Source organism: Sturnira hondurensis, unplaced genomic scaffold (genome assembly GCF_014824575.4).
Source record: "Sturnira hondurensis isolate 20B ecotype Veracruz unplaced genomic scaffold, ASM1482457v3 Scaffold0022977, whole genome shotgun sequence".
Classification (NCBI taxonomy): Eukaryota; Metazoa; Chordata; class Mammalia; order Chiroptera; family Phyllostomidae; genus Sturnira; species Sturnira hondurensis.
Genome location: NW_028095608.1, coordinates 1,093,962 through 1,119,060, shown reverse-complemented (window position 1 = coordinate 1,119,060; position 25,099 = coordinate 1,093,962). Strand labels below are relative to the sequence as shown.

General features: G+C 36.8%; 1 protein-coding gene across 4 annotated transcripts in view; it reads left to right on the top strand.

Moving 5' to 3' along the window:
* The window catches only part of ARID4B (AT-rich interaction domain 4B), a 140,453-nt gene that overhangs the window by 99,656 nt on the left and 15,698 nt on the right, over positions 1 to 25,099 (top strand). For 3 of the 4 annotated variants that reach the window (XM_037037328.1, XM_037037326.1, XM_037037327.1), the window contains exons 17-19: positions 1,964 to 2,215; positions 18,962 to 19,046; positions 21,388 to 21,586. In XM_037037328.1, the coding sequence (XP_036893223.1) occupies positions 1,964 to 2,215; positions 18,962 to 19,046; positions 21,388 to 21,586 (536 nt within the window). The remainder of the gene's footprint in view (positions 1 to 1,963; positions 2,216 to 18,961; positions 19,047 to 21,387; positions 21,587 to 25,099) is intronic. The other variant, XM_037037329.1, reaches the window with a different exon arrangement.

The window sequence follows — 25,099 nt, the reverse complement described above, 5'->3', positions numbered from 1 at the left end:
ATAATTTCTTAGATATTTTAGCCATACTAATAATTCTTTCATTATAGAGATGTTAATGTATTTTCAATAATTGAGTTCATGGTTTGTTGTTTTTAAGGTTATAGTTGGTTTCATTTAGTTTTTAATTCTTATCTACCTATTTATTTGACTGCAGATGAACTTATAAGAAAAAATCATCATCTGAGGACATGTTATTGTTTTTAGAGAGAGGGGAAGGAAGGGAGAGAAACATCAGTGTGAGCGAGAAAACATCAGTCGGTTGCCTCTCGTATATACTCACAACCGGGACTGAACTTGCAACCCAGGCATGTACCCTGACTAGGAATCAAACCCAAAACCTTTCCATTTATGGGATGACACTTGAACCAAGTGAGCCAAGCTGGCTAGGGCTGACTGTAGATGGGTCTTTAAAATAGGAATAATTCCTGAGAATCTTTGTTGTAGACTCAGTGATGTATTTCAGAGAAAAGTGATACTGGTGGTACTTTGTGAACTTAGACTTGATGTCACAAGGCTTTTTTTTTCTTCATCCCTTACTACATAGAAAGAAAGAAGTAGGAAAATAAAAAGGCATTATACTGCTGCTTGTATCACTATAGATTATTTCTTTTGCCTATATAACTCCATAATTAGGAGTGGTAGGACATGTCATTGTTAAAAATGTTGCATGTAAGACTGTAAAATTGAAATTATCAGTGGAGGTAGGCTTTTTGTATAAATACTATTTCTATTAGCTTTTAAAGTTTATTTACTTAGCTGTCTTGTGATTCTGTTTTGTGATGTTTATTCATTTGTCAGCTGTAAAATGATAGATTCTTTTTGAGAGGAAACCATTATAATAAGTATATATATACTGCAGAGCAGATAAAAACTTAACTAAATATAGTTGAGTTTTGTACTAAAGCTTGGTTTTTTAATCTAGTGCTTGGAAAGGTTTATGATTTGTGGCTCATATAAAATGAATATGAACACTCAGTTTTAGAAAGAACACAATACTGAGAAGATCAAAATGTTTGCAGTGCTGCTTTGCTTCTGAATGATTGAACTCTTAGTTTCAGTCAGAACTTTAAAGTTGAGAGAATCAGTGGAAAAGAATTTTAGTGACTATGGTAAAGAGAGCAGAAATTATGGTGAAGTTTAGAAGAGCAGAAAGAAAAAACAACACCATGATATTATTGTAAAGTTGGTAGACTATGCTTGTGAAAGGTAAAATAATTTAGTTAGTGTATAACATTTGAAAATTTGGTTGGAGCACCTTTTAAAGTTATTTAAGACTAGCCATTGGCTAGTAAAAATCCTTGTTTTAAACATCCTGAGGCTGGAAATATTTGAATGAAAAATTATTTTAGTCTGCCCTGGCTGGTGTAGCTCAGTGGATTCAGCACGGGCCCACGAACCAGACGATCGCGGTTCGATTCCCAGTTCAGGGCACATGCCTGGGTTGCAGGCCAGTTCCTTGCAGGCCAACTACCAGCAGGGGACGCATGAAAGGCAACCATACATTGATGTTTCTCTCCCTCTCTCCTTCCCCTCTAAAGATAAATAAATAATTTAAAAAATAATAATTTTAGTGAGAAAATATGTATGAGGTTGTAATGATTTTTGTTTTTTGTTAACTGAGGTGTAAAACACTTTTATAATAAAATATGAGAAAATTGTTAGAGTCGACTGAGCTAGTTTCTTGCTGTTCAGTACAACTGCTGTTCTTCTGACTGCTGGACATTTTCTTTTAATGCACTTACTTTTCAGTGTTCATTTTCTCTAAATGTATCTCTTCTCTACCCGTGGTCATCTTAATACAGTTTTAGTTTTTAATATAAATGGAAAATCAGAGAATTTCATACACATGGAACCTGCTGTGCCCGGAACAATCACAGCCACAATTTTTATCAATTTATGTGGTTTGGAACTGAAAAGCTTATGAAGTATCTTTTATTAACTGCAATTTTTTAAACCTTTCAAGAGATGAAACGAATAAAGAGGAAGATGAAGATGATGAAGAAGCAGAAGAAGAGGAGGAGGAGGAGGAGGAAGAGGAAGATGATGATGACAACAATGAAGAAGAGGAGTTTGAATGCTATCCACCAGGCATGAAAGTCCAAGTGCGGTATGGACGAGGGAAAAATCAAAAAACCTATGAAGCTAGTATTAAAGATTCTGATGTCGAAGGTGGAGAGGTCCTTTACTTGGTGCATTACTGCGGATGGAATGTGAGGTAACTTGAGTTTTAGCTAGTGATTGCTTCCTAAAAACACTCATAAAATAATTTCCTATTTTAAAATTTAATTAAATTACAGTCTTATTAGTATTTCAATTGAGGTCATAGCATCATATAAAAAATAGTTTTTAGTATGTAAATGCCATGCTTACCTACCTACCTGGTAGGTGACTTCCTGCCTAGTGTTTTCAGTGCTCAGAAGATACCCTTAGTGTCTAGAAAACTGGATCCACACAGTTGGTTTTTACGGTACTTATGAAGATTAATAAAAGCAACATTTGGTGAAAGTGATAGGAAAATCTCTCAGAAACGTGAGATTTACACTTCTTGATCTCTATAAGCTAGTTATCAGACTACCTTCCCAGAGTAACCTCTTTATGATCTTCTTAAGCCATCATATTTCTTTCCTTCAATAGGCAGGGATTTTAAAGTGAGGTTTCTTAGGAAGCTTTAGCTATTTTAAGAAGGCCTTATCTCCTCTTTAACATTGCTTGCGTGACTGCATTTTTCAGAAGGCTTGGAAATTTATTTTCATGTTTGAAACAATGTGGATGTAATGAGAGCTTAACTGAAGTAGAGTGCACTCTCTTACTTTTGACCTCATGAAGTGAAGGGCAAGACAAACATTTAGTTTTAGGTTGTGTTCAATGACTGAAGTTTTTTTTTTTTTTCATACAAGTTTCCTTTGGTTTATCCAAAGAAATTTTGTATTCTAATTTTATTCAAAGTTTATCAGTTAATTTGGCATCTCATCATTTAGGTATCTTTTAAGGTAAACTTATTTCATTTTGGAATGTTTAATATTATATTTGAAATATAGCCTATGATAGAGTTGTAGTCCTTGGAAGGTTAACCATAGAGTTTTAAGTGGTGGTTTCATGGTATGCCTAGTGTCTTCAAGGAGTACAGTTCTCATGCTTAATATTAGTAAATTATAGTGTGTGGTTTGGGAAGTTACTATGAAAATATCATCTCAAATTTTCTTTAAAAAATACTGTGTCTCTTAAAAGTACATTTTGTGTTGACCTGTTGCAGCAACAGGAAGCTCTAGAAACCTGTTTAATCTGCTTTCCTTTCTTATTTCGAGAAAAGTACCATTCTGATCTATTCTGGAGCTTGGGGGGAAAAATAGCAACTTAAGTCATAAGGGAATATTATTCAGGAGGGGTGGGGGGGACTTTGTTGTTCATTTCTAGCCAACAAGATTAACAGAGTTTTGAATTTTAAGAATATCTATAATCAGTATTGTCCTGAAACAAGCTTTTGCAGATACTGCTTTTAATCATGATTAATCCTTTTGGCTTTTGGTTCTTGTGCTGCCTCTGTGGTGCATGGTTTCTCTCAACTGAAGGTCTGTCGCTGTGTTCAAAGGGAGACACTCAAAATCGCAAATACAGCTGCTATAAGAATCTTTCACTCAGTCTTTCAATACTTAATCATTCTGATCCTACTAAATGATCTTGTTAAATATACATGTAGAGGGTGTTCCATTTTTGCTTAGCATGTAAATGTTAAATATATTATTTTAGAATTAGGAGAAAATTGAGTCAGCAAAAAATTAAGAATTTTTAAGTAATTCCCAAAAGGTAGATGAAAGCCACATCATCTTTTGACCTCTCCTTTCAGTTCTGGTTATTTTCCTAGTTTATATACCAAGGGAGTTTTCCTAGCCTTTATAAAATACTTTAAATACTGCGATGGAGGGATAGAATTTAGGCATTCTCTTACTTTCACTATAATTAGGGCTTGGTTATTTTCTATTAATTGTCTCATTAAACAGGAGAAGCTTAGTGTGTGAGTCAAGATGTTCATAAAATTACTCTGCAGTTAAGATACAGCTTTCAGTTTTGTTAGGAAAAGTTTAAAGGAAAGTATCCTGTCCTGAGAGCACTTGGATTTTAGAGGGTAGAAAGAACATTCAATATTTTAGCTTTGAAACTGATAGTGGGTTGGGTAGGATAACAGAAGATTTTAATTGAGGCATTCACGTTTTTAATAAAATAAAAAGGAAAATGAGAACTAGTTCAACAAGACATGCTTTTGTCACTGAGAAGGATGCAGTCTCCTCCTGACAACTCAAGCATTTGTATGGTGTGAACCTTGAAAAGAAGAAAACTTACCATCTTGGTGAAGACCTGTAGGGTGAATCTCTACACACTCCAGCATCGTAGAGAAAACAGCTGTACTTCAGTAGACTAAGCCATTAATTTTCCTATAGTCGATGTAACAGCATTCTTCTTTCTCTCTACAATAATAACCAAAGTCTGTCCCGTCGATGCATGAGAAATCACTTATGGGAAGCTTTTGAGGTCTTGCTCCCCAGCATGTGTCTTCAGTTTGGCTCAAATAAAATCTTACAAAAAGAAATCACGTATGATTCTTGCTGCTCCTTCATGTCTGAAGCTAATCTAATGAGGACCGCACGTCCTCATCAGCTCTACAAGTATTTTCACATAATTTTGGGCAATTCAGCTTGATCTCTGAATTTACACTTGAGATGTGAAGTTAAAAATGAAGATTTATACATGAACATTAATGAAAATAGTTTTAACTTCAGTGGCAGCCATTCATTACAATAGCAACTTAGGAAATTTTGTGAGGAGCTGTTTATGTGAGTTTTGTGTGATCTGAAACATTATTTTCTACCAAACAGATTTTTCTTAAAAAAAGAATATATTTTAATTTTAAAAATACTATTTGCTTGTAATTTTTACATTATTTTTTTTCTAAAATGCTATATAAAGCCCTGGCTGGTGTAGCTCAGTGGATTGAACACGGGCCTGCGAACCAGAGGATCGCGGTTCAATTCCCAGTCAGGGCACATACCCGGGTTGCAGGCCAGTTCCTGGCATGGGGTACACAATACACATTGTGTGTCCTGGGCAGAGGCAACCATACATTGATATTTCTCTCTCTCTCTCTCTCTCTCCTTCCCTTCCCCTCTAAAGATAATAAATAAAATATTTAAAAAATAATAATAAAATGCTATATAAACCTTTACATGAATTTTATTTTATGCTGGCATTTCACAGCTGAGATATGTTAATTTTTGTTAAACAAAGGATAATGTCTGGACCAATTAGGGTTTTTTTCTTTTTTGATGAAAAAAAGACATTTTTACATGCTTACAATAATTTTACTGGAAATAGCCAGAGCTCTGGATGCTAAACCACAGAAAGAACTGTAAATGGTGCAGTGCTGCTACAGAAGTTTCAGATGTGATGACCATACATGAAAGTATTTTTCAAAACTGTAGAATTTATAGAGTCACCACATGCTTGGAGTAAGTCTTTGCTTTTTTATACATTTTAAAAAATTTCTAAAAGTAGCATTCAATCTAGAATATAGGAAAATGCATAAAAGTAGAAAAAGATTACTAGTAATGTTATCGTGTGTTCTCTTTTTAGTCTTTTAAAAAGTATATCGCTGTACATTTATAAAAATTATACTTTAGTAATTTTTAATAATAGGCTCTATGTTGTATTTATTTTCTGTTAATGATGTTAATATTTTATATGCATTTTTGGTATCATTAGCTAATAGATCTTTTCACTCAAGTTTCTAAGTCATGCTATAAATGTGGGATTGATTTTTGAAAATAAAGTTACACTTTGAAATTCACCTACTATAAATTCTGTTATGCGTGTTGGTTTTATCCTTGTTTATAACAACTATTCTTGTTCAGTAATAAAACTAGGTGCATTGGAAATATCTAGACTATTTGGCACGGGATTTAAAATGCATCAGTATTTTATGTGTTGATGCCAATTTGTTTTTCTTCATTTCCAGTTTGAATTTCCATTATCAAGGATTTGGGAATATGATATGGGAATGTTATTTTTTATATTAAGGATCACCGGCTACGCTAATGGATACCATTAACTAAAAGAGAGACTGAAAGAAAAGAGACTAAAATTTCAACTGTAAAACTCTTAAAGCAGTAACAACAGTTGATTCTACTCCATAAGTATAGAAAACAAATGCTTAAATATGTAATTTGAAATAAAAATATATTTCATTTAAAAATACTTTATTTCTCTGAGCAAATTCCCTTGGAGAGGGAATTTGGGGTAGGGGAATACTAGTAAAAACTTTTTGCAAGCAAATGGGTTCAATCCCACATTTGTGAACATTTAGCTGCTTTTTAATAAATGTTATTCCCTTATTTGGCAAACATAAGTTCAACTTCTATGTACCAAATAGTATGCTTAGCATTAAAGACACAAAGAAATGGTCTCTGTTTAAGAATTTGTTGTCCAGGGTAGGAATTACCCCACCAGGATGTACAGCCCATTGATCCTACTGCCCCTAATGCCCTCTCCTCAGGTCACTTATATTCTTGTCACTTGTTAGAATCTTGTCTTCTGAGTCCACCCTGTTCTGTTGCTCTGTGCCGCTGTGCTCCCTGGCAGAACCACAGGAACTCTGATTCAGTCTAACTCGGACTCCTTGCCTGCACCCGAGCAGCTGGTCTTGGCTGGTTTGAGTTTAAATTTGTGACTGAACCTCAAGTGGGCACTTTGTATTCTTACATTTCCTCTCCTACTTTCTTAGAAGACTAGTTCATACTGTTTCTGGTTTTGTTTCTTTGAATTATTTTTTAAGGTGTAATTGACTACATTATATTAGTTTCAAGTGTACAACATAATTATTTTATATTTGTTGGTAAAATGATCACAATAAGTCTTATTAATATCTGTCAGTGTAAAAACAGTTGCAACTGTTTCTCTTGTGTAAAAATTTTCCTTTTACACCTGTCTCAAAATTAAGAAACCATTAATTACTTGTCCTATCATTTATTTTTTTCCTGTTTATCTTTGTGGGTTTTCTCCCTCATAATTGTTCCCTTCTTTTATCCTTCTGATATCCATTTTAACTTCTGTTATGTTCTTTGCCTGTTTTCCCAGTCCTAATTTGAATTGATTTCCTGATACTGATTTTTCTAAATTACATTTTGGAGCCAAGGGGATTTGAGTTCCTGGAATAGAACTTCCACGTAGGACTGTGGGTAAATTTTTTTCAGTGTTTAAGCTCTCTACATTATGAAAGTACATTTAATTTTAAAACATAGGGGAAAAAATCCCAGTTCCATATTTGCTCCATTAATATCCCTTACCGTATGTAGAACAGTACATGCCTGGGATATGATAACTAGTGAATGAACATTGAACTAAGTTGGACCTCCTGGCAACAGAATGGGAGTGGAGCAGAGATTAAAATCCAAATAGGAAAGATACAGAGACTAATGGATTGGGACCAATATGGCCTGGCTCTCACTGGAGCCTTTTCAGTTCTGTTATATAGGGTAACTCCTGCTTTTCCGGGGACCTCTCAAATGGTTTTCTAGAGAGACTACACACCATTCTCCATTCTTATCAGCAATGTATTAGGGTTCCAGTTTCTCCATATGCTCACCAACATTTATTTTTCATTTTAAAAAAATGTTTATTATAGCTAACCTCTAGTAGGTGTCTCCTTGTGCTTTTGTTTAGCATTTCCCTAATAACTAGTGATGTTGAGCATCTTTTCATGTAGTACTACTCATTGGCTATTTGTGTATCTTCTTGCAGAAATGTCTGTTTAAACCTTTGCCTACTTTTGAATTGCTGGGTTTTGTTGTTGAGTTTTACGAGTTTCTTCATATATTCAATGTATTAATCCCATATCAGATACATGATTTGAAAATATTTCTTCCCATTCTGTGAACTCACAGAATTGTGTTTTCATTCTCTTGATGTAGTGTCTTTTGATATAGAAATGTTTTTAATTTTCATAAGGTCTGATTTATTTATTTTTTTATTGCTTGATTTTTGGTGTATCCTAGAAAACATCACCAGATCCAGTGAGTATTACAAAAATTTCCCTCCGTGTTTTTTTCTAAGAATTTTATAGTTTTAGCTCTAATACCTAAGTTTTTGGTCCATTTTGAGGTAATTTTTAATAAAGATTTTATTTATCTTTAGAGGGGAAGGGAGGGAGAGGGAGAGAAATGTCAATGTATGGTTGCCTCTCATGCACCCCCCACTGGGAACTGGCCTGCAACCCAGGCATGTGCCGTGACTGGGAATTGAACCGCGATCCTCTGGTTTGCAGGCCCGTGCTCAATCCATTGAGCCACACCAGCCAGGGCACATTTTGAGGTAATTTTTATATGTGATTACGGTAGTGAGTTCTTTTTAATGACTTCTTTGGGTCATACACTGGGCCTGTCTTCTGATTAGCACCAAAATGGGGTTGAAAGTGAGAGACTGGAGTAGATCTGATTGGAAATACTCGTATCCTGTGACTTACCTTTCACTTTGTCTCTTTTTGTTTCTTTAAACAATGTTGTCACCTTTTAAGCTCAGTTTCTCTATTTCTTCTTTCTTCAGTACATAGACCTTCTTCCTCTTTTCCTTTACTTCCATGTAATCTGATCCCTGCCATACTTTTATTGTATATGCTGTTGGATTCAGAAATACTAATAAAAAAGTAAAAATATGCTCTGTTCATAGGCTTTGAAGTAATTGTTCTGGTAATGCCAGAAAGGAAAGTGAGGGGATCTAGGAAATTGTCTGCTTAATTTCTGTAGTGTGAAAGTTAAAGAATTTTAAGTGAGGACCAGTTGACATTGATTTCCCAGTAAGTACGAATGTGTGAACTTGTTTTAGGGGTAGAAAGGGAACGTTGTCCTGGCCCCGTCACCAGGCCTTCCTGTTGCCTTGGACCGCTCCTCCATGTGCCATTCTTCTGCGCCTGCTGCCTCACAGTGGCCTTCTCCTCACTCACCTCCGCAGACCCGTTGTTAGTCTCCTAGTTTATGATATAAAGCATATTAAAATACAAAAGTACCATGGCCATCAAAAGGCTGTGAAAAAGTGTTTTGCAGCATGCGAAATGCTTTGTATCAGACAGTCTTTAAGGTAAGAGTAATTTGAACACAAAGTAATTTTTACTTAAAAAATGACTTTGAGTTGACTGGTTTTTCAGTGCAAGTGAAAAACATTTTCTTTGTGATAAAAGATGAATAACGAGAGAGAGCAAGTGGGTGAGAGACAGACACATCAATGTGTAAAATGATGTGGAAAAGAAACGTTAATCAGCTGCCTCTTGTACCTGCCTTGACTGGGGATCGAATCCACAGCCTAGATATGTGCCCTGACCAGGGGTCAGACCTGCATCTCTCTGATGCACAGAACAGCATTCCAACTGAGCCACGTGGCCAGGGCTTAGGTACTTCTAAAAGTCAGTAATCTGAGTCACAAAATACAATGAATGTCACAGTTGCTAAGCAGTTGCAGTGGTCTTTATAAATAAAACCTGGTACAATACTCTGTAATTGTTCTTCACACTGCATACTACTTCTGCCTAAAGACCTGTACTACCTTTGTTTCATTTTACAGAGTAAAATGCTGTAGGAAAACCAGTTGATTTAATTACTGTACAATTCTCCTGGGGTGGTTGTGTTAAATCTTAAATTTTGCTATAATATTTGTGTTTCTTTCATTATGCTGTTATTCTCTATTATGACGAACACCATACTGTGTCTTTGATGTGGGTTTAACACATTACATGAAGTAGAAATATGAAGTGTTAATAGCATGCTTAGAATTTTAGTTTTTCAGTAAAACTTTGTTATATCTTAAGCGTTGAATTACTACTAAACTGTTATTAAAAGCATTAGATTCTGTTCATTCCATCTGTCTTCACAACTTTTGCTTTAGATATTATCTCAGATTAAAAATATATGTGTAACTTTAGATTATTGTGGAAAATTTCAGCAAGTAGATAAGTATCAATAAAATTGCTTATAAAATTTATTATTAATAACCTAGTACTTTTTTCGTCATGACTTGGTCTTTTTTCCATACAGTGTCATACTTTTTTCCCCAGAGTTTATTTTTAAAGATTTTATTTATTTATTTTTAGACATAAGGGAAGGAAAGGAGAAAGAGAGGGAGAGAAACATCAGTGTGAGAGAGAAACATCGATCAGTTGCCTCTTATGTCTCCCCAGCCTGGGACCAGCTCAAACCCCAGGCATGTGCCTTGACTGGGAATTAAACTGGTGACCTTAGGCTTTGTGGAACGCTCAACCAACTGAGCTACGCCTGTCAGGGATCCTATAGTTTCTTAATTAAGGGAGGAAACTTCCTTGCCTTGTAAAGATAGTGTAAATTTCCACTTTAGATGTGAGGTTTTTAAAAGCTTAGTTGTATTGACATATCTTAACTTTTTGTGTCTAGGTAAGCAAGATATAAAATAAATATGCATTACTCAGCAGTTACTGAGTCTGTTACAGAAAGTGAAATACAAGTGATTTAAATATTTTACTTAATAGTTGTTAAATTTTATCTTTTATAATATATGCATATTTCAAATAGTGATTTTTTTAGTATTATGTCAGTTTGGTTTTGCTTATGAAAGTATTTTTAAAATATCTTAATTCTGCATGTAATTACTTTTTAATCACCTGGATTGTGTCTTTTGGGTGTATATTAATATATGTTGATGATAATTCTTTGGAAATGATGTAGTTGGGTTTAAGAAAAACCAAAATCTCAATTGATTCTTGTATCTGATTAACTAGCATTCTTTTCCATTTTTATTATTGCTTAGTGGTTCCTTGGGTAACTTGCCAACATATCTAAACAAAAATTATTTTCTTTTTTGAACTTTTATTTTTCTCTGGTGAGAGCAAGTATATTATGGGGGTCTCTGAATGGTTCCTTCTAGTTTTGTATAAATATTTTAATTCATCACATTTTTAAAATTCAAATTTTTATGTGGCTTCTTTCAGAAGGTTCAGAAGGTTTGTATTGTGCCCTTTGTAATTTCCATTTAGTGTTACCGTCTATGTGTGATTGTAAGCTCCCTGTGGGCAGGGGTTGTGGTGCATTCATGCTGAGCGCCCAGAGCCCTGTGCACAGCCTATCACGTACTAGATACCTCAGACTTGTTTGTCTGGTGAGTCTGACCTTGGACGTACTTCTGGCCTTGACTTCATGGAATTTCTCATTTTTGGGCCCTCTGGTGCAGCTCCTTCACCTCACATCAGTCAGGGCGCAGACTTTGAATGTTCAATGAGTTGCTCATGCATCTCTTTTTTTTTTTTTATGTTTGTTTCATTAGTTAGATGATGTTAGTAAAAATATTCTCATAATAGTCATGTATATATTTGAAAATATTTTCATTAGTACTTTAGTTAAATATCAGGTAAAATACTTGTCTAGATCCTGTGCATTAATTACAATGAATTTATCAATCGCATTTAAAAAGTAATGTCTAATCACTGACAGACTTAATTTTCTCAGTATTTGTTTTTAATATTTGTCTCGGTATAGGTTAGTCTTTGTTTTTAAATGAATTTAGTAATGCTCTTTTCCCGGCAAACCATGTTTTGTTATGAAGAAGCCAGTTGCTCTCTTTCGATCATAGTTTATGAAGGGGAAGTCCAAGTAAAGGCAAGATAGCCTATATCGATAACCCAGACTACCTGTGTGTTCTCAGATGGTCTCATAAAACTGTATTCCTTGGATCTAAAATTGCAAATTATTTTGTTCATAGGCCATCCACTTGGTTTAAATTTTTCCCTGATTCTCAAGCTACATTGTCACGAAACAGGGCAGCTAACAGCAACAGTCCTGCTGTCCTCAGAGAGGAATCTAGGTGTTTAACAGTCAGGAGGTTTCTCTGGGGACCTTTTTCCCTAAATAGCTCTTACATGGTGTTCTTCCCAGGCAGTGAGAGATTGCATCAAAATATGCACTCTAAGGTCTTGATTCCATCTGTGGTGTTTAAAGCAGGGTCAGAAATACTGGACAGCTCCTGTACAGGGGTGCCCATTGGAGCTGAGGGAAGAACTGTGTGCCCGTGTATTTGGGGATGTCTGAAGAAAGGACTAGAAGCATTATAAAACCAAGAAATTGGCATTTGACTTAGTTACTAAGATTCTCGTATTTTTAAAATTCTCGCCCAAGGACGTGTTTATTGATTTTAAGAGGTGGGGGAGGGAGACAGGTATGGATGTGAGAGAGAAACTTCGATTGGTTGCCTCCTGTGTATGCCCTGACCAGGGATTGAACGCACCACCTTTTTGGTGTGTGGACAACACTCCAACCAATGGAGCCACCCTGCCAGGGCAGGATTCTTGTGTTCTTTAAGAACGTATTTAGAGGGATGAATGGATGGTATCTTTAGGAAAAATTGAGAAATTTTATGCTCTTCTGTTTCTTAGCTGCAGTTTGCTGCTCTTCGTTACTTCCCAGTAATTTCCATTTTAATGATAGTCAAGAATTTGAGCTAAGTTTTTCCTGTCTTCATTAACTACTTTCTTATATATTATGCCTAAAATTAATCTATTGTAGTCTGAAGTCTTTTTAATATATATTAAATATACTGTATAAAAAGTTCAAGTTTATAAAGAATAAACAGGATCAACTGTAGCTTTTTCTTGCAGTTTTGAGCTCAGTTCTCCTCATTAAAGTCTTTACTTTTTAGGTTTTTGATGGGGAATCAAGATCTTGAGCCACTGATATTGCCTCCGTTATTTAAATTAACTGACAGTAGTAAAATCAAAACCAAATCAGGCTTTGATTTGGCCTGGCTCTTTCTTACATAATGTGTCTGTAGGAAATGTTATTTTTTGTACCAGCTTTTGTTTTTTTCTCATATGAATTTATATTTCTCTCCTTCCTGTTCTCTGAAACTATTCTGTAAAGAATATAGAAAGAACACTTGAATAACACTCTGAGTAATTACATAAAAGGGAAAGAACATTTCCTGTTTTCAAAATATAATGTCAGTTACAATGTTGGTTTGTTTTCTGATCACCTTTTTTTTTTTTTACCCTGGTTAAGATTAATCGGGCAACTAAAGTGCTATTTAGAATGTCATTAAGTTTTGAAATATTTGTTATTAGTCCAAGGTCTAATAATATTTGTTATTATCCAAGGTCTCAACCTTGGATAACATTTTGAAGGGCATTTGAAGTTTGAAAAGCTCCTTTAACCAAAGTTCTCACACATTGTTTTCACCCATTCTCCCTCATCAAGGTTTGGTTCATACTGTGCATTTTTAATGAGGTGTTTTCAGTTGCTGCTTCATCTTCCTGATATTGCACAGTTGTAACAGACGGTCCATTTCCCCTGTTCTAACGCTCCACGTACTGCTTTTTGACAAATCTATGGCTTGCAAGGTCAATTTGCCTCCATGGATTGAGCTTCTTTTTTAAAAATATTTTATTTATTTATTTTTAGACAGAAGAGAAAGAGAAGGAGAGAAACATTGCCATGTTAGAGAAACATCAATCAATTGCCTCTTGCATGTGCCCCCAAGTGGGGACTGGGCCCAAAACCCAGGCATATGCCCTGAATGGAATTGAACTGGTGACCTTTCGCTTTGTGGGTTTACATTCAACCAGCTGAGCCACTCCGGTCAGGGCTGGATTGAGTTTCTTAATGTGTGAAAAAAGCTCACTGACTGATTTTTAAGGCATGGTCCTAGTTCCAAAAGCTATTATTCATTTTATTTAAAAAGAGCATAAATCTGACTGAGAAGAGAAAAAATCTTGAAGCAATACTATCAGAACACAGAAATATCTCAACACTAACAAAAAGCATGAGAAGATAAACTAGAAAGAAGCCAACTAATCAAGGAATCATTGGTCTTTCGCTTTGCCCTTTATTTCTTTTATTCTTTCTTTTCTCATCTTTTTTCTCCATTCCTGCTTTTTAGTTCATTCATTCACCATAATTTGAAATTAAAGTCATTTCAAATCAAATAGCAAAAATAGAGAAAAGAAGAAAGAAAAGAAAGAATCATAATATTAGCTAGTATTTATAGAACTGTAAGTTACTGTATAATTACTCCAATAGGAAACATCTAAAGAATTTTTCAAGGAGTCTCCTAAAACTATATAGAACATTGTACAATATTAAAGCAAAAATTTTGTCCAGAATAGTAAGACTATAGTGTTTGATTACTGCTATTCAAATATTTTCGAAGTGTACATAGCTTGTTTCATTGAATTCCAGAATTTTTCTTTTTTGTTTTCTGCCTAGTCCAGGACTCTTTCCACATGCAGTTGTACTTACTAGTTCTTTTAATGACCAGTCCTCTCATAACATCCTTACTTTATAATTGGGTGGAGGAGAAATGATTACCGATAAAAAGGAAATTATGAGAATGTCCTAAGTTAAATTATAGCAAGACTGAGGTAGAAAGTTAAATCAGTTAACAACTGTGGGCAAAACCCAAAAAAGACAGCTTACACTCCTGAATTTATGTTGGAACCTTGAATTAATTCCAGTGGCCATTTCCGTGAGTAGCACCCTAGAGAGTATAGCGGACCAGCTGACCACCAGGTACCACCACATCCCGCTTAGGCAGCCAGCTCTCTTTTCTTCCACACTGCATACACCAATTCCAGAACTTCCAGAGTGAGCTCTGCTTCATCTTATTCCATCTCCTTTATCTTTAGCCGATGTGAATTTGTTCAAGACAACTTATGTTTGTTTTCTCCAACTCGTTGTGTAGAAGAGCCCCATTGGTCCCAGGACAGTGAACCCGTGGTCTTCTCCACCCAGCCCTGCTGCTGCTGGTCTAGATGGATGCCCCAGGACCTGGTCATTTCCTGGCTAGTGTTCGGCTCCATAAACCCTTTCTCTGAGAAAAACTTTTGGCCGCAAAAGATCTTGTTTAACCTTGCCACACAGCATGTGTGTGCTGGTTGGTGTGACTTATAGGCAGTGGGTGTTGGCCTGTACCCTCCCAAGTAGCTGTTATTTCATTTATGTGTGTGTTCCTTCTGCCTTGTTCCTCAGAGAATGTAAGCAGCGGGTGTTCTCTGAGTCAGAGAAGTCTTCCTTTGTCTCAGTGAACATTTTAACTATGGAGGCAATACCTGTTTTTTGCTTGTTTGATGTGTTTGGTGCGCCATGTAAAATACACAAATGTATATCATGGTGGCAGTCTTTTTATTTTTAATTGATTTTAGAGAGAGAAAGTGGGGGAAAGAGAGAAACATTGCTTTGTTGTTCCACTTATTTGTATATTCACTAGTTGATTCCTGTATATGTCCTTACTAGGGATTGAACCCACAATATTGGCACAGCAGGGTGATGTGAGCTACCTGGCCAGGGCAGTCATGGGGGTAGTTTTAAATTGAAAGGTACCCTAATTCTACCCTAATTTGAAATATAATTCACATCAAAAACCAAGTTGAATTAAGTAGTATTCTCGTTGGTAGTAAAAATGTCTGGTGTTGTAAAATTCTGTGTAACAGATAGTCTGGTTAAGAAAGGTTAAAAAAATCCTAAGAGAATAAAAGCTTGTTTGCTTTTTTTAAAAGAAGTATAACTACATTAAAATAAGAGGAGCTTTTAGGAATTCGCATTCAACTTTGCAGAGAATGGAGATATTTTTCCTTTATTCTCTACTGCTGCTCCAATTTTGGCTTTCTTCTTGAGCATGATGCAATTTTCCATATTAATGGGAAAATTAAAAATACTGCACATATACAAGTAAGTGCTACTGTGTCAGTATAAGTACCAAAAGGAGTGTGTTTAGTAGAAGAATAATATTTGCTTTACTTCTTAGAGTTATCTGATAACTTCTTATCAGATATTTGAACCTGAAAAAACCATATGTGATATGCAGTCTTATTTTTTTTGTAAATGACATTTTTTTCAAAGATTTTTATTTATTTACTTTTAGAGAGTGGGGAAAGGGGAGAAAGAGAGGGAGAGAAACATCAATGTGTGGTTGCCTCTTGCACACCACATACTCAGGGCCTGGCCTGCAACCCAGGCATGTGCCCTGACTGGGAATTGAACTGACGACCCTTTGGTTCACAGGCCACGCTCAGTCCACTGAGCTACACCAGCCAGGGTGTCAGTCTTATTTTTATATATTTTTTAATGCAGTCTTCTTTAGACACAAAGAAATGCTATTTGAGAATGACTTGACCAGGGCCATGTAAAGAGTTATAGGGAATGTAAAGACTTTCCTGGAACTCATGCCATTTCTTTCTCATTCTCTCTCACTGTGGCCTCAACAGCTCCTCACAGATACAGACACTCCCCTTATGGGGTTGAGCCCTGAGCTTTCCTGCAGCCAGTGGTGTGTCTAACTCTCCCTGGGAGTCGTTACACACACTTTTTAGGTGCAATCTAGAGCAAGGATGGAATGTATTAGTCAAGTAATGGCCCAAGCCATTTACGTACTGACTTAGGACCACTCTTACTTAATTTAGTGCATCTATAATGACATTTTTAAAATATATTTTATTGATTATGCCATTACAGTTGTCCTATTCCACCCCTTCATTCCCTTCCACCCTGCACACCCCCTTACCCACCATCCCCCGCTTTAGTTTATGTCCACGTGTCTCAAGTTCTTTAGATTCTGTATTTCCCCTACTATTCTTGCCCTCCCCCCATCTATTTTCTACCTACCGTCTATGCTACTTATTCTCTGCACCTTCTCCCCCCTTTTCCTCCTCCCACTCCCCTGTTGCTAACCCTCCATGTGATCTTTATTTCTATGGTTCCACTCCTGATCTAGCTGTCCTCTTGGTTTGCTTTTGTTTTAGGTGTGGTTGTTAATAACTGTGAGTTTGCTGTCCTTTCACTGTTCATATTTTTTATCTTCTTTTTCTTAGATAAGTCCCTTTAACATTTCATATAATAAGGGCTTGGTGATGAATTTCTTTAACTTGACCTTATCTGAGAAGCACTTTATCTGCCCTTCCATTCTAAATGAAAGCCTTGCTGGATAGAGAAATCTTGGATGTAGGTCCTTGCCTTTCATGACTTGGAATACTTCTTTCCAGCCCCTTCTTGCCTGGTAGGTCTCCTTTGAGAAATCTGCTGACAGTCTGATGGGAACTCCTTTGCAGGTGACTGTCCCCTTATCTCTTGCTGCTTCTAGGATTCTCTCCTTCATTTTGGTCTTGGCTAATGTAATTATGATGTGCCTTGGTGTGTTCCTTCTTGAGTCCAACTTCTTTGGGACTCTCTGAGCTTCCTGGATTTCCTGGAAGTCCATTTCCTTTGCCAAATTGAGGAAGTTCTCCTTTATTATTTGTTCAAAGAAGTTTTCCACTTGTGGCTATTCCTCTTCCCCTTCTGGTACCCCTATAATTCGGATGTTGGAACGTTTAAAGATGTCCTGGAGGTTCCTAAGCCTCTCCTCGTTTTTTTGAATTCTTGTTTCTTCATTGTTTTCTGCTTAGTCATTTTTTTTTCTTCCTTCTGGTCCACTCCCTTGATTTGAGTCCCAGTTTCCTTTCCATCACTATTGGTTTCCTGTGCATTTCCCTTCATTTCAGTTAATTTAGCCCTCATTGTTCCTCTAATTTGTGACTAAAATCAACCAATTCTATGAGCATCCTGATCATCAGTGTTTTGAACTGTGTATCTGAAAGGTTGGCTATTTCTTGGGCGCTTAGAGTTATTGGCTCTGGAGCTCTGAGTTCTTGGGCCATAATGTTTTGATCTGTTCGTGCCTGTTACTTATGAGGGGCGGAGCCCTAGGTGCTTACCAGGGTGGGGCTACTCAGTTGCTGGTTTGTGATGCTCTATTTGGGGGTGGGGTCAAATAGGAGCAATGGTGGTTCTCTCTGCTGCTTCCTGCTGCTGAGGCCTGGGTGGCCTGTCTCACTGCTTGCTCCTTTGCCTGGTTTATCTGCACGCGAATGTGTGCCGGCGGTCAGCCTGCCGCCTTGTGCCTTCACTGTGTCTGCCGGGCGCAACCCCACACCTGGGATCTGCCAACCACCGCCTGCGCACCTGGGTCGGCTGGTCTGGCCAAGTTTTCCTGCTCTACCCCACTCCACCAGCTGCGACTCCGCCCCTCCTACCAGTCTGGCCAAACGGTTTGTTGTTGTTGGACTTCCGTTTAGTTCAATTTTCTGTGTTTTGGTTGCATTTTTGTTACTAAAACTTTGTTGTCTTTAAACTTGGTTGTGAGAGGAGGCACACAGTGCTTCCACCTACGCCTCTATCTTGTCCGGAAGTCCTATAATGACTTATTCATTTAAAAGCTACATTTAGTTGACCATGTTGTGGAGTTGAAAATGCCAGTGAGTTGTCCATTTGCCCAATAATATATATATAACTTTTGAATGTAAAGTGTGGTTAATTTGTTCTTTTTTAATTGAATTTATTGGAGTGGTTAATTTGTTCGCAATGTTTCTTCTTTCTAGCTGAGGTTTTACAGAAGTGAACTGTCCCCTTTTGGCTTTAAACAAATAGTTTTATTGGAGTCGGCAGTGATTTGTATCCTGTAAAACCATGCAGACATCACCATTGAGGAGAGAGGCCGCTGCAGCTGGGCTCTTGGCTGTCCATACAGGCAGGAAGCGCTTTAGGCTATTGAGAAACTCGGCAGAGTAGGGCTTTCCTAGCATTTTGTGAGAAGATAGTTTTTCTAGATGATTGTGCGTTATCCATAGTATCCATAAGTATGACAGAAGAGCATTGCATCTATAATACAGTGCTCTTCTGTCATACAATGTCATTTCAAACTGGAGCATATTACCTTAGCTTTTAGCTGATATTATGCCCTTGGACAAGTCACTTCATCTGTCTCTTGGGTCCTTGGCAGCTTTATGCATCAAACTGGGAAGTTGAACCAAATGATCTCCAGGGTCATTTCCAGTTCTAAAGTGTTATCATTCTATTTATGAGTTTCGCTTTGATATGGCATAAGTATTTCTGGGGTGTGTATTTTGCTCATTTATGTTCATTTTCTTTAATTTTAGATATGATGAATGGATTAAAGCAGATAAAATAGTAAGGCCTGCTGATAAAAATGTGCCAAAGATTAAACATCGGAAGAAAATAAAGGTAAGTGCTTATTTCTCTTTATAACTTTTATTTTAAAGTATATTTTATTGATCATGCTATTACAGTTGTTCCATTACTTTTTCTTCCCTTTATCCCCCTTCACCTTGCACCCTCCTTCCCAGCAACATTCCCCCCTGCCCCCCTTAAGTTCATGTCCATGGGACAAATATATGTGTTCTTTGGCTTCTCTCTTTCCTATACTATTCTTAACCTCCCCCTGTCTATTTTGTACCTACCAATTATTCTTATTCTATGTACCTTCCCCCACCCATTCTCCCTCCTCCCCCTCCTCATTGGTAACCCTCTACTTGATTTCCATGTCTGTGGTCCTGCTTCGGTTTTAATTGTTTTTGTTTTTGTTTAGGTTCAGTTGTTAATAGTTGTGAGTTTGTTGCCATTTTACTGTTAATATTTTTGATCTTCTTTTTCTTAGATAAGTCTCTTTAATATTTCCTGTAGTAATGGCTGGGTGATGATGAACTCCTTTAACTTGACCTTATCTGGGAAGCACTTTATCTGCCTTTCCATTCTCAATTATAGCTTTGTTGGATAGAGTAATCCTGGGTGTAGGTCCTTGCCTTTCATGACTTCAAATACTTCTTTCTAACCCCTTCTTGCCTCCAAGGTTTCTTTTGAGAAATCAGCTGAGAGTCTTAGGGAACTCCTTTGTAGGTAACTCTATCATTTCCTCTTGCTGCTCTATCATTTCCTCTCTCCTTATCTTTAATCTTGGGTAATGTAATTATGATGTGCCTTGGTGTGTGCTTCCTTGGGTCCATCTTCTTTGGGACTCTCTGAGCTTCCTGGACTTCCTGGAAGTCTATTTCCTTTGCCAGATTGGGGGAGTTCTTCTTTGTTATGTTTTCAAATAAGTTTTCCATTTCTCGCGCTTGCTCTTCTTCTGGCACCCTATGATTCAGATGTTGGAACATTTAAGGCTGTTCCAGAGGTTCCTTAGCTTGTCCTCATTTTTTTTTGAATTCCTGTTTCTTTATTCTGTTACAGTTGAATGTTTATTTCTTCCTTGTTTTCTGAATCATTGACTTGCGCCCTGGTTTTGTTCCCTTCACTCTTGGTTTCGTTTATATTTTTCTTTACTTCACTTTGCATAGCCTTAACTTCTTCCTCTGTTTTTCGACCATACTTGATCATTTGTGTGAGCATCCTGATTACCTATGCTTTTAACTCTGCATCTCATACGTTGGCTATCTCCCTGTCACTTAGTTCTTTTTCAGGGGTTTTGATCTGTTCTTTTATTTGGGCCATATTTCTTTGTCTTGGCATACCTGTTATGTTGTAAGGGATGGAGTCTTAGGTATTTGTCAGGGCTGGGCAACCCACATGGCTCTGGTATGGCGCTGTCCGTGGGGGAGGTGTCTGAGAGGGAGCAGTGTGGCTTGCTCCAGTCTCAGGCGACTTTCAGTAACTCCTTTCTCCTGTTACCCACAAGCAAATTAGGCCCTCTGGTCCTGATTCCTGGGTGGGTGGTTTTATGTACATTCTAGGACCCTGTGGGTCTTTCCAACAAGCTCTCCTGTGGGGCTGGGAGTTCCTTCTGCTGTTGCAACCCACACAGATTTTGATAGCCAAATGTTCTGAGGCTTTATTGTCCCACGCTGGAACTCTGGGTTGCACTGTCCATCTCGCTCCCCAGTTTTTCCAGCTTATCCACCCACAAATGTGGGATATTCTGGTCTATCTGCTGCATCCTCACCCGCCCAGTCTCAGGTTTAAAAACTACCAGGTTTTTCAACTATCACTTTTGAAATTGTATTTCTTTTATTTTTTTTTAAGTTTTATTTATTTATTTATTTTAGAGAAAGGGGAAGGGAAGGAGAAAGAGAGGGAGGCAAACATATCAATGTGTGGTTGCTTCTTATGTGTCCCCTACTGGGGACCTGGCCTGCAACCCAGGCATGTACCCTGACTGGGAATCAAACCGGCAACTCTGCTTCACAGGCCCGTGCTCAATCCACTGAGTCACACCAGCCAGGGCTCTTTTTTAAGTGAATATGTAAGCCTATTTTGATTTAATTTTGAAGAGTTTGTAACACCAATTATTAGCAATGTGGAGGCTTGTTAGTCTTGGCTATTTGGTTGCTAATTTATTTTAACTAGGTAAATGATAAATATTAGAGAAAAACTTTTTGCTTATTCTGCAGTGTTTGTTAAACAACTTTGAAAAACATCTCTGGCTCTTTTTGAGGGGCTTTTCATATATATTTATGTTATTTAATAATACATTTTATAACTGAAGAACTAAAATTAGTATTAACAATGTTACTCATAAATACGTCATGATAAATTATGGCTAACATGAAATATTTTTTCTGTAACCTAGAATAAATTAGACAAAGAAAAAGACAAAGATGATAAATATTCTCCCAAAAACTGTAAACTTCGGCGCTTATCAAAACCACCATTTCAGACAAATTCATCTCCTGAAATGGCATCTAAACTGGATCTTACTGATGCCAAAAACTCTGAAACAGCTCATATAAAATCCATAGAAATTACTTCTATCCTCAATGGACTTCAAGGTAAATGTAACAAATATACTGTTGCAAGCAAGTTGTTGTTTTTTGTTTTGTAAATCAAATTCCGTAAAGGTAATAATTCAGTGACTCTTATCAAATTGTTTTTCTAATTGAGCCAGAATTTTTTTGGCTATGTTATTACTTGAAATAAAATCAGTTATTGATTGAGGCTTGGAAATATTTCTGTTAATATACTCGGGGACACCATTAAATTTTAGTTAAAGTTTGATATTCACCCTGTTGCACTGATACTGGGCTTTTTTTCAGGTACCCTCCTTTCTGTTGTCATATATAGTTTGTGTTATGCCATAATAGACTATGAACTTATGTTGACTTTTTGGGTAAAGAATAATTAACTTTGCTTATCTTGATTGAATTTATTATGTTCTCTTTTTATGATAGCATTACTGCTTGATATTTAAGGCAAAATGATGTCTAACTATTAATAAAAGTGTTGAGGACAGGTGGGAGGGGGAGATTTAGTAAATCTGTTGGGCAGGGATCTGGTCTATATCTCCCCCAAAATATTTTATATTTGTCATAAGTTGAGTTCAGGGTTTTTTAATAATTTTGAGTGTAATGGAAATTGGTTTTTGTTTCATTTCAGATGGATATTTACATGAACTCATTCTATAAGCCAAATGCTTTAAATATTTTCAAGCATTTTTCATAATTTTCTAATGTATCAGACATGCAGAACAATATATGGGAAAGTATATATATAATTTAAAGAATAATAATGTGAGCATTTTTATATGTATCACAGTGGTGAATGACTAGTATTTACTTAAAATAATTCTGAGTTGTCTAACCATTAAGCTGTACACCTGAAGCCAATACATAACAATCAACCAAAGTTTCCTTCATGCCATTCAATGAATGTAATAAAAATGCTGGTAAAAATAGCATTTGCATTGAATTTGGAGTGGAAAATAGAATCAGCGTGAATATTAATAAATAAACCTCAAGAAATTCAATATGTCTTGCCCAGAAGTAATTAGTACCCTGATTTTAGTGTAATAATTACTTTTTTTTAGAATTGTATTAAACCTATATATGTGTGTGTGTGTGTGTATATATATATATTCCTAAAGAGGATAATTGTTTTAAAAAACTAAGTAGCAGTCTTAAGCTTAGCTATATAAGAAAAAATACTATTTTCACTTAGACGAAGACTCCCTGAGAATGTTATCCAAAGAGTCTCCAGGTCATTTTCTGGTTTCATATTCCACTTCTCAAAGAGTTTACAAAAGCCATTTTAAGGGATGTTAGAGGGGACAGGGTCATAAGGGAGTCTGGGAAACCTCTGTTCTCACCATACAAGATGTAGCTTACTGGATGATCAACAGGAATATGCTCGAGGGGTGCAGTATGCTGCTCTGTATTTTTTGATTCTAGGCTTATCATATTATCTCTAGCTTTCAGGTGTCGGTGAAAACAAAATGCTTTTGCTAGGTAAAATGATGTCATCAGCTGATTCAGGATTGGCTCATGAGATGTGGAGGGGATAGGGGAGTGGGAGGTTGATCACCACATGGTTAAAACAAGCTTGATACAGATAAACAATCTAGTCAAGTTCAGAGACTGTCAGGGGCCTTGGGGCATCTTGGGGGTGCCAGGTCTCGGACCCACTCCCTTTGGCAGTAACCCAGTGCTAGTCTGATCTGCTTTTCTTCTGCCCCTGGTACAGGTTCTCTTCCAGGGGAGGTCCTATTCGAGGGGACGCTCCTCAGAGTGCTCCTTGGGATTTTTTGGTTTCGGTTGTTCATATCTTTTTTACTCTCTTTGGTACCCTCTCGTTGTGCTGGAGCACTTTCTTTTGTAACTTTTAAAGAAATCGTTAAGAGGGAAAGTAATTTTTTAGAGACTGCATGTCTGAAAATGTCTTTATCCTATTCACGGTTTAGCTGGGTTGGAAGTTTTTCCTTCATAATATTATTGGCCTTGTTCAATTGTTCTCTGTTTTTTTTTATTGTTTTTTTTGTTTTTGTTTTTTTTTGCTTCCAATGTTGTTTCTGTGACATCTAGAGCTCTTCCAATTTCTGATTCCTAGTATGTGGCTTGTTTTATCTCATCAGTTCATTACAAAAAACATTTAGGTTATTTCTGTTACTTTTCCTATTGCAAACAGTTCAACAGTGAGCATCACATTGAGGTATCTTTAACATCTCAGATATTCTCTTTTCTTCGGTGAATTTTTTATTTTTGGCTATAGATTAAATTAGACACCTCAGATATTTCCAGTTAGAAAATGATTATTGCTATGAATGCATCTGTGTAGGGATATACATGTATAAAGTAAAATTGAGCCCTGGCCAGGTAGCTCAGTTGGTTAGAGGCTTGTCCTGGTAACCAAGGTTGTGAGTTTGATCGCTGGTCAGGGCACATAGAAGAAGCAACCAATGAATGTATAACAAATGGAACAATAAATTGATATTTCTCTCTCCCTCCCTCTCTTTTTCTTTTTCTCTCTCTAAACGTCAGTTAAAAAAAGAAAGAAAAAAATTAATCCCACCTGTGAATGTAGAACACAAATAGGAGTTTATACTCGGTATGAGATGGGTTGGGAACAGAATAAGAAGGGCGGATGGTGGTTGGACTTCTCTGGAGAAACCAAATGTCTCTAGGCAGCAGTCTTTCACATGTCGGCACTAGAGATGCCCTTGAGTAAGTGCAATCCCTGATGAATCATCTCGTGGAAACGTATCCATGAATAAAACTGTCAATACAGTGGTGCCAGTCAAGTTTTAGTAGGTCATCCTTACCTGTGATAATCAAAGAGAACTCCAACATAAAAGATGGAGACAAAAACAAACGGAAGAAATGACCTTTGAAGAGAGGGATAATGAAGGTAATGAAAAATGAACTGTTATGTGTCTGATTATGAAATAATCTCAGACAACCTATGGGTATCTGCTGAGTACTAAGTAATTGCAGAGAACCTGCAAGTATCTGGAAACCACGAATGACATGAAAAGGAACAAAGAACAAGAAAAACTTGAAATTAAAAATTGAAATTAAAATTCAGTAGAGCACTTAGAATTTAAAATTGAGGAAATCTTCCAGACAGTATAAGAGGGCAGTGATAGAAATTTTAGAGAAGAGATAAGTGACATAGAGTATCGATCTAGGAACAGTGAAAACAGAAGTTAGCAAGTCATCACACACATGCACACACACACACAGACACTGTTCTTTGAATGTACTCATGTGTTTCTCTTTGTGTTTTATGTTGGGGATACTCTAGCACTGCTTTTATTTTATTTTTTTAAAACCTTTTTTCTTTTCTTTTTTTAAGATTTTATTTATTTATTTGTCTTTAGAGGGGAAGGAGAGAGGGAGAGAAACTTCAATGTATGGTTGCCTTTCGTGCGTCCCCTGCTGGGAGTTGGCCTGCAGGGAACCAGCCTGCAACCCAGGCATGTGCCCTGACTGGGAATCAAACCCCGATCCTCTGGTCCACAGGCCTGTGCTCAATCCACTGAGCTACACCAGCCAGGGCCTTCTAGCACTGCT